The 16,312-nt window shown below is 41.5% G+C and overlaps 2 protein-coding genes across 2 annotated transcripts in view; both read right to left on the bottom strand.

Annotated features, from left to right (window-relative positions):
* Positions 1-3,093: 3,093 nt before the first annotated feature.
* On the bottom strand, positions 3,094-9,789 carry LOC143142717 (coagulation factor VII-like). Its single transcript, XM_076303792.1, has 8 exons — positions 9,762-9,789; positions 9,477-9,640; positions 9,237-9,261; positions 8,995-9,108; positions 6,634-6,774; positions 5,266-5,378; positions 3,905-4,028; positions 3,094-3,659 (listed from the first exon to the last, which is right to left on the bottom strand). Exons 1-8 carry the CDS (start codon positions 9,787-9,789, stop codon positions 3,094-3,096), a joined length of 1,275 nt encoding a protein of 424 aa, XP_076159907.1.
* A 4,979-nt stretch (positions 9,790-14,768) lies between these two features.
* Positions 14,769-16,312, bottom strand: part of f7l (coagulation factor VII, like) — an 8,437-nt gene continuing 6,893 nt past the window's right edge. Inside the window, exon 8 of the mRNA XM_076303793.1 lies at positions 14,769-15,316. Within this exon, the coding sequence (XP_076159908.1) occupies positions 14,769-15,316 (548 nt within the window). The remainder of the gene's footprint in view (positions 15,317-16,312) is intronic.

Here is a 16,312-nt window from a genome sequence, read left to right on the forward strand (position 1 = left end):
ATTATATGTGAGCGTAGTAATCAGTAGCCTACTATCATTTTATCGCTGTTCATTAATGTGCCTTGCTTTGTGGTAAATATGCATGAATATCTGCCTTAGAGAGCGGTCACATGCAATAGCAACCAAAACAGCAATATTGTGAGTACATCTGATTGTGTGATGACAGCTCTTTGAAATTGTTATTAGATAGTTATATCATCATTTTTATTATCAAAAAATTGGTGCTCCTGCTGTAATTAAAAAATGTTTTATGTAAAAAAAAGAAAACATTCTTTCGATTTTTTGCATATATTCATAAAAATAGTCTGTGTAATAAGTGCAGTTGAGCACCATCACTCAGTTTAACCACAGTTATGTCAACTATTAGGGAATCATTACAATGATTACATTCACTAGTTAGAGTGAGTGACTAGAGGAAGTTTAAGTTAATTTTACAGATGTAACAGGGTGGTACATAGGAAGGGCCAAGGGGCCAATCACAGTAGCCTGACTACGCCACCCTGAGGCCTAATGCATCAGTGAATCTTTAAGAGATCGTATCTCTAAACCGAGACAGCTCTTACAGGTTCGAAAATACACAGGGGAGACATGAATTCCAGGAAATCCACCTCCCTACTAAATAAACACAAAAATTACACAAACAAAAGGACAAGACAAGCAAAACAAAAACCAAACGTAACGAATAACCAAAGCAAAACCAAGACAAGACAAGACAGCAGCACAACCCATGTTATCCCACCAGCATGATTGTGCTGCCTAAAAGAACACAACACAGAAGATTAAACAATGAAAACACCACAATATACATAACAGAAAACCACAAATGTACAGGGAGACAGCATACCTGACGGTAGCAGACAGGGGTTACAGCAGTGGAGTCTACATTGCTACTGGCTGCTGCCCCTCTTAAGTAGCGCTCCACTGGTGCCAGATTGATTAATTGCCTATGCCCCACCCCCTTCATTAGCACTGGCAGGTGCTATTGGAAATAGCAGGCAGAGAAGGTCTACCTGCTACACAGATAACATTACAAGTAAGATGAATGTTGTTGTTTTTATCCAGCTATAGGTCCAGGATTGCATAAGGGGTCTCAAAAATCCCGTTCTTTAAGTGTATTGGTGTGACAGAGCGGAGGATTCCCAAAGTGTTCTGGCACAAATCAAGCCCTAAACACACCACTCTCAATGTCCCCAGGCGCATCAAACATCCCCTGGATGTCCTGCTCCCTGTTTTGTGGCTTTTTATGTCTGGAAACTTAATTTATTTTATATTCTAATATTTACATTTTTATATATTTCTATTTTAATTTGTCCCTTGTGCTTTTATTCTTTATTATCTGGTACTTGGTTGGTGCAAAGTATAAACTTAAAGAACAGGACTTTCAGGGAGCTGTCCAAGCCAAAGTTTTAAGGGCAGTGAGGTACTACACAATGACGGCCAAATAAACGTAAATCACGAGAGCACCTGTAAATAGTGTAGCTATGCGATGAATCGGGGATGCATGAGATATGGGAGGCTGGGAATCATTATGTTCATGTAACGGATGCCAGCTAGCCTAGCTGTGCTTGTGGAACATTGGTAAACCTCACTCCCCAACACCTCAAGAGTGCTGCTGGCATGCGAGCTAGTAGCCTGGGCTTTTAGCTCAACTGTCAGCACGCTCGTCTCGTGATCCGAGGTGCTGCTGTTCGCGGTTCCTCTTGCACTGCTCCTGCTGTTCTTTCAGGAGGGACATAGTGAGAGTATTGGAATCAGAACTTATACCGTAGTTTATAAAAACAAGTTTAAGTAGTTTATGTCCTGACGTTTCTGTTACATGTTCTTCCACATGCGAGATGACTGTTTTTATTTCATTCTGTCCCTGTACTGTCCCTGAGTATATCTGTGTGTGACTGATTGTGTGTTTAGAGATAAGAGGGAATAAAGTGGTTCTGCATGGGTGCACCCCCTGCGTCAGTAGGCTATGCTATCTGCTCTGGATGAATCGGTATGTGTGGTCCACGTAAGATGGGATGACCAATGCCATCTCTCGTCAACCTCGAAGGATGCCTAAACCCTGACTATTTAAACTATCTGGTCACTCCATCCTTAGACCCAAACCAATTTGCATATCGCCAAATCGTCATTTGACTGGTGTGGCCACCGATGTCAGGTGTCTGACACATGGATCACACTTTAAAGCAACTTTACAACTTCAAACTTTCTCTCTGGTGACCCCCCAAAAACATTGGGCAAGTCTCATGACTCCCTCTCCAACCAGCCAAAATTTGTTCCACTTTGGAAAATGTTGCGAGATAGGCATTGGTGGCAGAGGTGGAAAAGGTCTTCTCTAATAGCTAGGCTATGTCAACAGCAAAGGCATTAAAATCAATGGCAGCCTTTGACAGTCTGATTTATTATTTTCCAAAGGATAACTAACACTCATCCTCCTGTGGCAAGAGAAGGCTGCAAAGTGTCCTATCACGGGTAAGCCCACACACAATATCTTCAAGCGCCTCACTGCACAGGTAGAGATTTGAATTTGCATAAACAGAGCATCCACTTTCGGAGGAACAATATGGATACAAGAATATAAGAACCACTGCTGGGAACTGTTTACATAGCAAAACTAATTCTCTGATAAGTAACATTCAAACAGAAATAATCAAAACTATAACTTCACAGACCTTACTTTGAGAAGAACAATATCAGAGAATAAAGAAAATGTGAGGGGATTGAGTTGGAGGCACCGGTTGATTTCACATGGAATGACGGTAACATTCCACATATTTTGCTGTGCCAAGTGTCATTTGCTCAGGAACATTCTATATTGGAATGCTTATGCTTGGGCATAAGGCATTGAGTTTTGATACTGAAAATATTTTTATAAATGTAAATAGAATTGTAAATAGAAACAAAATGCAACACAGCAGCTCAGGTCTGAGGTGGGGAGGAAATTGCCTTTATTTTATTTTGTATCTGAATCAAATATACTTTGCAAGTTTGTCAAATAAATCACTCAATGTCACACATTAAATACAAAAAGCAATTGAAAGTACAGTCTAATGATTTATTGTGTTCTGGAGTTGAGTAAGACCAATATAAATATTCTGATTATGTCACTGTGATGTTAAGTCCTGAATCAGAGGTATGCTCCTGCACCCACTCTAGATAGTTTGACACGCGAGTGTATATCCCATAATTTCCGGGTCGGGCACACCCCTTTCCCCAACTCACAATTCCCAACAGAAACGTTGTGTTCCGATAATGAGTTACTAGTGGACCTCCGCTATCCCCCTTACACGAGTCCTCTTTGCCCTCGATGTAACCAGCACAGAACATATTCAAGGTTAGTGACACATTGCTGTCCCTTACACAGTCCTGTGTTCCAATACGCGGTACCTTCAGTCGTCTGAGGATACTGGACGTTGGTCCACCCTCACTGCGACGTCCCCATCCGCTAACTGTGTGGAAGTGCACTGCCCAAAGCTCGCGTTCAGCAAGGGCACGTGTTGGCAAGCAAACAGGCACAGCATAAGGTGTAAGCTCAACTGGATGTTGGAGACGCAAGAGAGCGATGTCGTTGTCGGCCGTTTTGGACACGTAATTAGGATGTGAAATCATTTGCTTCACCATGATGGTCTGTTCCGTGCCTTCCTCCACGTCTCGATCATGCTCGCCTGTCACATGCACACACACAGAGAAACACGTGGACAACAAAGCTTTTAAATTATATTCTTTAACATCAGGTTCAGACATAGCTTGACTCCACTCATTGTATCCTATTGACTAATCCTATTTCATAGATCCATTATGTCATATGATATTAATTAATAACTTAGAAAATCAGTAAAATAACATTACACAGGAAAATGACAATGTTAGAACTGCAATTAATCATCATTACAACTCCCTCACATTTTACCTGCAATTATTTCCAGGTATTTGAGTTGTTTTATGTCCTCCAAACAGTGTGCAGCAGTCAAGATCCACATGGGCTTATATATGACTCCTCCACAGAAACCCTTCTTGTTATACACCAGCAGAACCTTGGGGTTATAATATAATATATTAAAGCCTACACGCACAGCTGGCAATGCAGTGGCGATTTATGGCAGGCGACGGGCAAAATTGAATAAAATGTACTGTGAGTCTAAGTGAATGGTGCAACGCACACAGCAAAGGGAATGAAGGGGCAACCATAACTGTCGCATCGCTCTAATCGACCCCTTTCTATTTCTTGAGGCGATATTTCATACATTGTGGTAAAAATTCTAACAGCCAGGCAACAAAGGCAGGAGGGAAAAAAGGTACCATCTTTAATCGGAGATGAGAATCACAACCAGGGACGTTACCAGCAACAAAGTAGATAGATAGATAGATAGATACTTTATTGATCCCCATGGGGAAATTCAAGAAGTTCCAGCAGCAAATCCAAAGTTCTCTGGGATGTGATATTAAAGTTGGATGTAGAGAAATGTATCTTGTAGTAGTGAGAGACTCAAATACTGAAGAAGAATACCAGTTCTTCCCAAACTTATTATACTGTATGTAAACCATCAGCATTTTTATAGGAAATGTAATGTTCAACACATGAAATTTAAAGTCTTAAATTTTCTCCCATAACGTCATAATAGAAAACAGCTGTTTGGTCAGTGTCTTCGCTGAATCGATCACAGTAGCCAGTGTTCAGAGTAGCCTATAATACAGAAAACACAGCTGGTCGCATCGCTAGTAGTGTGTGTAATAAAACGATTAACAGAATTCCACTGTCGCGTTCGACTCACATTACCAGCCGTGTATGGTCCAACAAAGTTACATCAAAAATGGGATAGAATGAATCTATAGAATAGAATAGAATAGAATAGAATAGAATAGAATAGAATAGAATGAATAGAATTAAACAATAAGCCCCGAGAGGCTGTAGGTTCCACTGATTTTAGAACAGCTAAAGGGCGTTGATACGGGCACGACGCGCAACGGAACTATCCGTTTTAGAATCTACAGAATAGAACAGAATAGAATATTTATTGTTCACTCAGGTTTTCATGGAAATTCATGTTTAGCGCCCCTGACACCTGACACATAGGCTACACTGTGCTTTATCTGCATGCAATCTGAAATCCCCTGATGTAATAAGGCAATCAAGACCTGGCTGATGTAATAAGGCAATCAAGACCTGGCTGATGTAATAAGGCAATCAAGACCTGGCTGATGTAATAAGGCAATCAAGACCTGGCTGACAAACATGAATACATTGAAATAATACATTTACATTTTGTTTACCTGCCAAGGGCAATGACCTTTAGGGCATATTGACCCTCCCACAATACGAGCCCGAGGATCCAACACTCCCTTCACAGTGGGGTCTAGTGGGGCCTTTCCACAGGGGATTTGCTCTAGTGTGAGTGGGAGAAAATACTGAACTTTAATGAGAATTTGAAAAGAAAAATAAGGAAAGACAGGCTTCACTCAGTCTCTTTAGTTTCTTAGAGTTCTGGACCGAACTTGTAACTATGTAAAGGAAAGGAGAAAAGGTTGTTAACTGAAGAAGCAGCCTTTCCTGCCTTTTTTAAAAAGTAAAAAAAAAAAATGTGCCGTGACATTAGTCAATGTAAACATGTTCATGGAGCAGGGGGAGGTGGAGATTATACTTCTGATCAATCATTCACTTGATGGATGATGTTTGTTTAACTTTCTGTGGCCTATAAATTTTTTAAACATTTAAACAAATCTAATATGCTAACCAGCTATGCACGGGAATCTAATGTCATCTTACTAGCCCTTTAACCAGCCCTCTTTTTCAGCCTGTTATTTGGGGCACCCTTGCATCCTCCACGCATGCATTGGCCAATCATAAGCAAGTTTGTAACCTGATGAACAGCTGGCAAGCTGACACAGTAAATGTTCGCACCAGGATGAAGAATGACTAATGAGGGCCTGCCTACTATGTGTCTGTCTGTGATCACAAAGACACCCCTTCACACACACACACACACACACTCACACACACACACACACTCAGAGAAACAGACACACACATACAGACACACAGACACAGACACACACACACACACACACACATACTCACTCAGAGAAACACACACACACCCACACACACACACACACAGCACCCGGCCCCACAGACACACACTTGCTCAGACATATATGATACAATATCAACAATATATCTATAATTTGATTTGAATGAGAAATCAATCTTCTTAATATTGACTAAAAAACATATAGTTTTGTCCTCACCCCCTTCCCCCCCTGTGATGTCCGCCCCTGTGATCAGCAGTCTCTTCACTCAAGGCCCCATCGTCATGGGAAAACTGTAGTTATATATATTTCAACACTTGTTGCCCATCTAACAAGTGAAATGATAAAGGCCTACCGACTATTTGGGTTATAATACGGTTCAAATAAATGTTATTCATATTGTGAATCCAATCGTCGAGCATGTTACCAAGCAACTTGCTGGAGCACACCACCATTCTACCACTGCATCTCTGGCCATAACTGACTGGGCTTTAACTATTCCTCAGACTCCCCTGTTCATATCACCATATTCTCAGTCATGGATTTGGTAATTATATGCATTGTTTTATCCATTATTTTAACAACTGCTTAGCATGTATGGGATTGCCTCACCCTGAGTGAAACATTTTGTTCCATTAGGTCCTAAGAAGTAGCCGTCAGCACACGAGCAGTAGCGCCCGCGTTCCTTCTCCTCACAGAAATGCTCACAGCCGCCGTTGTCATACAGGCACGACTCAAGGATGGCTTTGTTATCTGTCAGGAAGATCATGACATCATGACAGCTGTGTTAGACATCAATAGCATTGAAGACAGTTCAACATTAAAGGTGCAGTTAGCAATCGTACGCGATTTCAAGCCCATTTTTTTGTCACATTCAGCAAATATCTCCTCACGATCCGCTAACTGCCCCTCCTGTGAGTACACTGTAAAAAACCTGGTGTCTGTAGGCAGCCTAGGTCCCAGAAAACTGGAAACAAACAAAGTGGGGGCAGTCTGTCCCCCAAACAAAAACCAAACACTTGATTCAAATATACTGTATGTTGTTTAGGACAAAAAACGCCTGCTAAGAGATTTAAAACATAAACACTTAATAAACACTACATTGTGCACATCACTGACCAGTGACCACACCTTTAAGCAGACAGGATACGCAACTGCAAATGTCTACATACGTACCTAAAATGTTACCTGGCTTTCCTGTTCCTGTGACCCAGCTTGGTGTAGCATATAGGCCTAGGGTTTCTCAAGGTCATATGTGCTTAAGTGGCCTGTTGGACTCAAGTTGTGTCTAGCAGTCTATACCTAACAGGGTATGCATCCCTGAGGTCAGTTTTCAATAGGTTTAATTTTTCAGCCTATACCTGATGTAGGGTAACTTGGAAAAATATTTTAGTATATTCACCTTATTCCACGCGCCATCTTTGCCTGCGTTGTGTCCGAACTTCCCATTAAGCAGTATCCATTGCGATGCACTGAGATAGCAGAGTTCTATCGAGATGACTGGCATCATTTGTCATGGGTCATCCTCACGTTAGGAACGTTTGTTTAGGAATTTGGTGACTTAAGACATTTCTGTAATATACCTTTCCTATCTGAAGTTAGGAGAACACTGACTTAGGAGCGGCTGTTCTGTAATGACTTTCTTAACATAGTTACCATGGTTACCAAACATAAGATAAGATTGGTGAGTTAGGAAGTTTAGCATTTAAGACCGTAAATGGTTACACTTTACTTGACAGTATCGACATAAGAGTGACATGACACTGTCATGAACGTGTCATGAACAAGTCATAAACGTTTATGACATAACGCTTCTGCTATTAAGTGTCATTCGGTTTTTGTCATAACAAATTAGGGTTAGGATTAGGTTAGGGTTAGGATTAGGGTTAAAGTTAGGGTTAGGATTCCTGTGGTCATGACAATGTCATGTCACTCTTATGTCAGGTGTTACCCAGTAAATAACCAGATAATACATTGGGATTTGGGTAAAAATAAAGAAAGCACTTTATAAGAACATATTGTTATAATTATGTATTGACATACTGTGATGAGAATGGCCAGTCCGTCTCTAAAATATATCTCCATACGATACAGGAGGCCGCCGCCGCATATCACCTACCCATTCCGTAGGGGTGAATAGCCTTGGGTGGCGAAGTACAATCTTGCCATCTTACCTCCATGATGGCATTTTTCGTTTCCTCCCAAGTTAGCCTCTCCATCCTCTTCTGCCATGTTATCCCAATGAAGCTAATTAGCCGGAACTAGCCGACTAAGGCGGAAGAAAATACATTTCTAAAATGGGCGTGGCGGAATAAGGTGAATACATTTCAATTCTTTCACACAAACATACGGGCATTTGTGGGCGTTTGAGGGCATTTTTGAGCGGTAACCAGGCGGTTACCAGGTACGCCATGCTGTTAGAGGTGCAAACAAACGCTGCATCATCATTGAGATCACATAGTAAGGAGCTGGCTCAAGAGTTATAAAAGTATTTTGTCGTGTGTAGTTGTATAATGAAAGCACAGCATTTATAGCCATCCATGTGTGTTCACTTCTGGCTCCTTGGCTATGAATTTGGTAACTATAGCGGACAATTTGATGTTTTTAGAACACTAAACATACCGGAGGTGTCAAATGTTGAATTACTCCAGTCTAGATTTGTTGACGTTACTTAAAATGCCTGTTTCGAAGTTAATTGACAAATAACAAAAAAAACGATAGTTTGCACCAAAGATTCTAGAGCGCTCCGCTCTAGAATCTTTGGTTTGCATCTCCAAGTGGTCTGTGACGTACGTCTGTGAAGTAAGTTTGTGTGAAAGAATACAGTATGTTCTATAGTACGTGGGGACCTCTGGGATATTTGGCAAGAAAGGACTCTTGAAAGAGACAATATGTCTTGAGAAACTGAGCTCTTGAGAGATAGGTCTTGAGATATTATTTGACGAGACACTTTGGATGCTTTGGTGCTCAAACCTTGCTCACAGGTCCTCCCACTGAATCCAGGTGGGCAGAAGCACGTGTAGGAGTCTGAAAGGCTTTCACAGATCCCATTGTTGGCACAGGGGTTGGTTTGACAGTGATCTACAACTGACAGGTATGAAAAGCAACATACACTCGTAAGCTTGTTGTTGCAATGAGATGGTATGTTTTATCTGAAACTGCTCTAATTTAGATCATTATTATTAGAATACAGAAAATACCGAAAAGGGGCTCACCATTATATTTACTCCAAAATTCATCCTAAAGAGGAAAATTCCGTACAAATATGTACACAAACACAATGCTGTTATTATCACAATTTAAGCAAAGGCATGAAAGCAATAGAATTATCACGTTTCATATCTTTCACACTATAGTCACACTGATAGTAATGGCTCAGCTCAAAGCTTATCAAAGCAGAAGAGAATGATATGAAATAAATAAAAAACAGACCAAGATGTTTTAAAAATTCTCACCGTAGTTTCTGTGCGCTCGAACACTTCCCGCGCCTCCTCATAGGAGCACAGCTCCTCTAAACATTCCCTCTCCAAGTTGCCCCGCTTCATCTCCTCAAACCAGCCCGAGTTGGCCCTTCGAGTACGCTGCAGCACCCCGTGGGCCTCATCGCGCACCAAGAACACTGTTAGTGGTCATACGACAACCGGCATGCAGAGACGACACATTACACGTACACGTAGGTTAATAAGTCTACACAGTACAGAACTATCAAGTGATAAATAAAATGTTTTTGTTTTTTTTACCTGAAACTGGGTAGCAATTACAAAGCATTATTAACAATGATGTAAGATATAATGCTTCCAGATGCAACATGCTGATAAGACATTGAGTGAGAGATTTAAGGTAAAGTTTGTTCCTGTCTTCTTCCCTCTGTTCTTTGTGTTTTCCTGTTTGTATATCGTGGTGTGTTCAAAGTCTCTTTTCAGACCCAGCAATCTCTACAGTGTAATGCTGGAGCTAGAATCAATAGGTTAGGCAAATAATTCAACAACCAATCACAATATTCCATACTGAACAGATGGAACAGAAATACTTTGTTTCTGGAGAAAGTGAGAAAGAATTACATTTTTTGTTGAATATGTAGCCTGTTATTAAGTCGCAAAAAAATAAACTTTTGTATAATTTTGCAATGGTATATTGCACTATTCTACACCATTTTAATCCACCCTAACTTAAAGGCAAACTAAGGCGTATAAAAACAAATTGTTGGTTGACAGAGATAGCTATATTCAGCATTCCTAACAGTCAGATATTTTGTACAGGACTGTACTGAACTGTGCAAAACTGTACAAAACTGTACAAAATCTTTTGTACAGAACTGGACTATATCAGTTGTCTTCCGGGGAGAAACTATTCTTCCTATCAAAAATCAGATAAAGCTTAATTTTGAAAAAGACTGAGTAACCATTTCCCCAAATCAACAATTCTTGTAAATGCTCTCGTGTAAGAGTAGTGTCTATACCAGGGGTGTCAAACTCATATTGGGCAGTGGGCCGAATTTATTGGAATAATCTCATGGGGGCCGTCATTGTCATGATCATTATATTTGTTTCTGCATGAGTATCAGAGTGTTGTTTGATGATATACTCCTTTACCATACCCACCTATCAGCAAACATGTGCAAGTCATGTACTGATGTCATATCCTGCTCTTTCAACAATAAAAACAAAAACAATGCTTGAATGTTCTATTTGGGCCCCAATCTACTTCCTCTGCATTAAGATAACATATGGAATGTTGAAAAGGAAGTCTTGTGGGGCCAACTATGATGCTGATAATGGAACTCTCTTGAAAGGGTCCATACTGCTCTTTCTCTCTTGAAATAACCTACTTTCATTTCAGTTTTTTGGCCTCTTCCTTCCTGAGGAGGGTTTGTTGTGCTAGGTTTAATCAATTTATCATATCTTACAGATATTACTTATTGCACATTGATGAAGACAACGGGATGTTCTCACACACAGCGGTGCTGAGGTGGAACGTGTGTCTAGCTTTCAGTTTCTTCTTCAGTTCCTTCTCAACTCCTCCAGTCTGGTGAACGCTTCAGTGCCTTCACTTTCTACGGACCCTTAAGAAACCGTTGTACCATTGAGAGCATACTCACAAACTGCATCTCTGTATAGTACAGCAACTTCTGCCGATTGCAAAGAGTAGTGAAATCTGCCCAAGGGACTATTGGCTCAACACAACACATACTGTATCACAAACGCTGTACAAACAAAGCCAAATCCATTGTCAAGGATGCCACGCCACCCACCCAATCCATGGTCTTTTCAGTCTACTCAAATCTGGCAGGCGATGCAGGAGCCTGTGCTCCCGCACCAGAAGGCTCAGGTACAGCTTCTTTCCAGAGGCTGTAACACTGCTGAACAAAACTACACCTCCTGGGGCCTGTACTACGAAGGGAGCTTAACCTACCCAGATGTAACCCAAGGTTACTTTGTTAAACCAGGGTTGACAAATCCTGGTTATCTTAAGTGGTGTTAATCGGTACTACGACGCTGATTATGAAGTTGATTTGTTGAGCCGGGGTTAACCTGTGCGCGTTCACATAAAAGGGGCGGGTTGCAGCGCAAGTCACCACTTTCAATGATGACGCGATCACCTTATTTTACGGATGAGGACTGCACAATTATTATGACAAGTTATGAGGAATTAAAACCCACTCTACGACAAAAATCAAATACGTCGGCAGTGAGCAAAGCAAGGCTGTTGGCAAAGTAAAAGGCCTACAGATGCAACCCAATTCAGAAGTGGGCATATAGATTACAGTAATAAGGATAATTGAATGTTTAAGTAGCCCCCATTGACTGATTTAGTGTATGCCTAATCCTGTGAACATTTCAGATGCAACACCATTGCCAAACGCACATGGCAGCAGGTGAAAATGAAACACAAAAACATTATTCAGAATAGTAGGTTTATATAGTTATAGCTTGCATTAATATTTCTTAATTATGAAAACATGTAGGCCTAGCTTATAGCCTTCACTTGGCCTCTGTTTTACAGCTAACAAGAAACAGGTGTCTTCGAACACTACTGTAGGAGGAAAGGCACCAGAGTGTTTTACAGTAGCAGAGGAGTTGGCCATCGCAAATAATAGTGGAAGGCCGATTATGGAGGGGGTTGAGGGAGGCATTCGGTCGGATTCTGGTGCTGTGGAAATGTGTAGCCTTTATGTGCAGGGTACAGTAATATGACATTCAATTCAACAAGTTTGTTAAAATGGTGATTTTTATTTATTAGGCTATGTCCGATTTATTTTAGGCTATTCTTGATCAGATGTTCAGCATACTGTAGGCCTATGTCCGATTTATTTTAGGACATAGCCTACATTCTTGCATCACCGATTGAATACATGAATGTCCACGTACGGGCATTGCTATGAGACGTCTTCCTAGATCATCTGACAAAGATAACGAATTCCCTCGGCTGACAATCTATATCTTCATAGAGAATATCGTCCGGGTAGGCTATATATATTTTCTGGCGGTCTCTAAAACCCCTCGCCCTGCGAAGAGAGTCCCTCACGATTTGCGCTCCAATGTCGTATGGATCATCCAGGTACGCCGACATGTCTCGGGAGAAATTGTTAGTGGAGGGGTGGTACTTATAAAGGGTGTGGTTAACGGAAACCTCGGGTTAACCAAGAACATAACCTGGTCGGAGCAGGTTTGAGATGCAGCGTAAATTGCCATGGCAGCATACCTTGGTTAAAACCTATCCACCTTTCGTAGTACGGGTTAATCGGGAAGTTACGCCACACGTGATCAAGTTACTCTCGAAGTTACCCAGATAAGCCAGAAACCCCGCTTCGTAGTACAGGCCCCTGTCTAGCATTTGCACTTGTTTACTTGTTTACCTGTTCACTTGTTTACTCTTTACTTCTGCACTGTTTACCTGTTTACATTGACTGCACTGCACTGTTTACCTGTTTACATTTAGCATACTCCTGCACTGTTTCATTTCTGTTTCATCAGCCCTTGCACTGCTTATCCAGTGACCCCCACCCTCACAGGATGCGGGAGAGGCCTTTGCATTTCCCTCCCCTCCCTTTTTTAACTGGCTTTCAACATCTGCAAATTACATTTGCTGCCGCTAGGGTACGTCTAGATTTCTAGGCTAATTTTTTATCTTATCCAGATCCTCATGAAAACAGAGAACAGCAGTGCTGCATACGAGAACATCCACTTGAGGGAGACATTTGCAACCTGTTTCTCTGCAGAAGGCAGCACCGTACAGGCAGACAGCAACATGAAGGAAGAAAAAGGCTCTCACATTTTATAAAAGACTTATTCCATTCTTTTATGACAAGTAACATGACCTGAACAATTCCACGCTAACAAACACACTGAAATCACTTGTAAGTCAGATTGTTTTATATATATATAAAGATAAGTTTATTTTCAAAATGATTTTCTTCATTGTTGTTTTGATTTGTTGTTTTGTTCGAATGTTGTTTTTTTGGTTTTGTTAAACTGTGCATTAGGTAATATCAATCAAACAGCAGTTGGGCTGTGTTACAGTAAAATAAAGATAAATCAAATTATAACAATTACCCAACAACAGTGTGATCGATATTCTATGTATATAAGTGAATCATTGAATCCTCCAACAGTAATCCAAATCATATGTTCAGATCAATGCAAAAATTATTGAAGACAAAGTCAAGCTTCTCACTTGTCAATCTCGGTCTCCTGATCTGAATTCATGGAGAACCAGAGGAATCTGGACAATCTGGTGAGATTCTGCAAAAAGGAATGGTCTCAAATCACTCGTTTGTTATTCTCCAACTTCATGGGATGTCATAGGAAAATATATTAGAGCTGTTTTAATGGAAAGGCAAGGATTTACAAAGTATTAACTGCAGAGGAACCAATGTGGCACGTATGTTTTTCTTTATTGGTAATTGTTTTGTCTCTGAATAAATTTGCTTCCCTTCAAGGTTGGATTTTTCCTCATTGTTTTCATTATGAGACTAAGCCAGATTACCTACAGTAAGCGCGCTGTAGCTAAGCTATACTTGATGACCTCCCAGTCGGATGCCACTACCTTAGTTGCTGTGCATTATGTTAACCATTCATCTAATGTCCACAATCCCGAACAGCAATCAAACCTGGACCCATGAACACTAGAGGTAGGTGGGGGCGTTAATGATTACTCAAAGACCCCTCAGATTTGTGGTGTGTTGCTAGCACTTGTCAAAGGTAAATGACGTTATCTATCCGCAGTGCTGTACATCTGCAAACCACTAATTGAGAGAGATGCATCCCACTAGTTTGTGTGTGCTTTAACATTTTAGCTTGAAAGCCCTAATCAATCCCAGTTGCTTGTATTTGGGCTGCATTAGCAGAGGTTGTTACGCAATGCCCCAGTGGTAGACATGATCCTGTGGAATCCAACTTATGTGTAGCAATTTTCAAACCAAACTGATGACTACGAGGGAGACTTTGATACTGTTTTTCATATTTTACTGAAAGTTTCAATATTGGGAATTAATAATTAAAAAACAGACCACACTTTTTTTATTCAGAGATGTTGGAATGCAGTTTCCAGATCATTCCATTCCAATTTAACTGTCATCATGAACATCCGGCCATGTTTGTGGAGCTGAATTATGTTTCCTTTATTTTCACAAGCATGTATACTGCTTTTTTATTTCAATCATTTCATACAGATAGTTGGCCATATATACAGTATGAAACTTCACGTCTCGGGGTTGCAGCTGTAATCTCCCTCGGCTTCTCCTATTTTCAGGCTATGTGGGTGTTTTTCTCAATCCACTGCAGGTAGTTGCCCACTCTCGTGTAAATGCCATAAGAATCAGCAGAGGCACACCCTTTCCCCCAGCTCACGATGCCCAGCAGGAAATGGGTACTTTTGTAGCGCGTCACCAGAGGCCCACCAGAGTCCCCCTGGCATGAGTCGCGCCCGCCCTCCTGAAAGCCAGCGCACAGCATGTTGCGAGTCACCTGGAGGCCTGTGTGGTTTGTGCACTCCTGGTTCGGAACCCTCGGGACCTCTAATCGTTGGAGGATAGGCGAGGGTGGTCCGGACTGTGCCAACCGACCCCATCCGCTGACGATGGACAAGCGAATACCTGCCAGTGTGCGGCTGAAGGTACCATGACTCGGGGGAAGACAGACTGGGATGATGTAATTACCGAGGTTGATCGGGGACTTGAGCCGAAGCAGGGCCAGGTCGTTGTCTTTAGTAGCGTGGTCGTAGCGTTCGTGCAGAAGGACTTTCGTCACATTACGCACCTGCTCTGAGCCCTCAGTAACTTCGCGATGGTGTTCGCCTGCAAGGGTAGGAACAAAAACACACATTTGACGATGGTGTTCGCCTGCAAGAGTATGCAAAAACACACATTTGACGATGGTGTTCACCTCCAAGGATAGTAACAAAAACACACATTTGACGATGGTGTTCACCTGCAAGGGTAATAACAAAAAGACGCATTTGACGATTTGCAGAAAAAAAAGGATTTAACGCATTTAATCGCATTTAACATGTTTCTGCAACAAGTCTCTTTCTTTATCAAGCCGATGTAAATCCATCAATGTCGATGGTGCTGCACACATCACACCAATCTGGGCCACAGACAAGCAGCCCGACGTTATTACAGACCTAATACAACAGTATTATTTTAAGTCCCCAACCAGTAGTACAAGGAATTTAACATATTTTCCTGTGTATAACTAAAAGCTCTGCTATCCAGGGCAGCATTTGTTAACAGTCACAGTTCATCTGATCTAAACACAATTAAAAAGTAGATCAATCAGTGTTTGAGGTAGCGGACAGACTCTGGGCCTGATGGAGGAGAGGAGGTGGCCAATCAGAGATTTCAAACAAACAAGGGAACACCACCTCACAATACAAAAACGCCATTTAACCTTGCTTACATGCTAGCGTGAAACCAGTTTTTTTCCTAATCTCCATTTGGCTGGAATTTTCAGAAATACTCGTTTTCGGTGATAAACGGTCTCGGTTTCATTACCGAGCCACGGCAAGGCAGCCCGAGCCGGACCCCCTGTCGAGTGGAGCAGGTGGGAACAATCTCTGCTGATTAGGTCGAGCAGGTCGGCCAGAGAATCAATAGCAGCGCCGGTGGAGCTCATAGTCAAGAGAGACAAGCTGGTCTTCTCCTGACCTTTCCCAGCAGAAGACCAGTGAATGGCACAAAGATGTCAAAAGAACTGACCCAATCACATCCCAACAGAACCAAAGTCATCCAATCACAACCCAACACATGCCAACTCACCCAATCAACACCCAACAGATCTGAACTCACTCA

This window comes from Alosa pseudoharengus, unplaced genomic scaffold, assembly GCF_046254945.1.
Source record: "Alosa pseudoharengus isolate Yale_2024_CS ecotype anadromous, Long Island Sound unplaced genomic scaffold, YU_APseudo_1.1 YU_APseudo_1.1_scf_24, whole genome shotgun sequence".
Taxonomy (NCBI): domain Eukaryota; kingdom Metazoa; phylum Chordata; class Actinopteri; order Clupeiformes; family Clupeidae; genus Alosa; species Alosa pseudoharengus.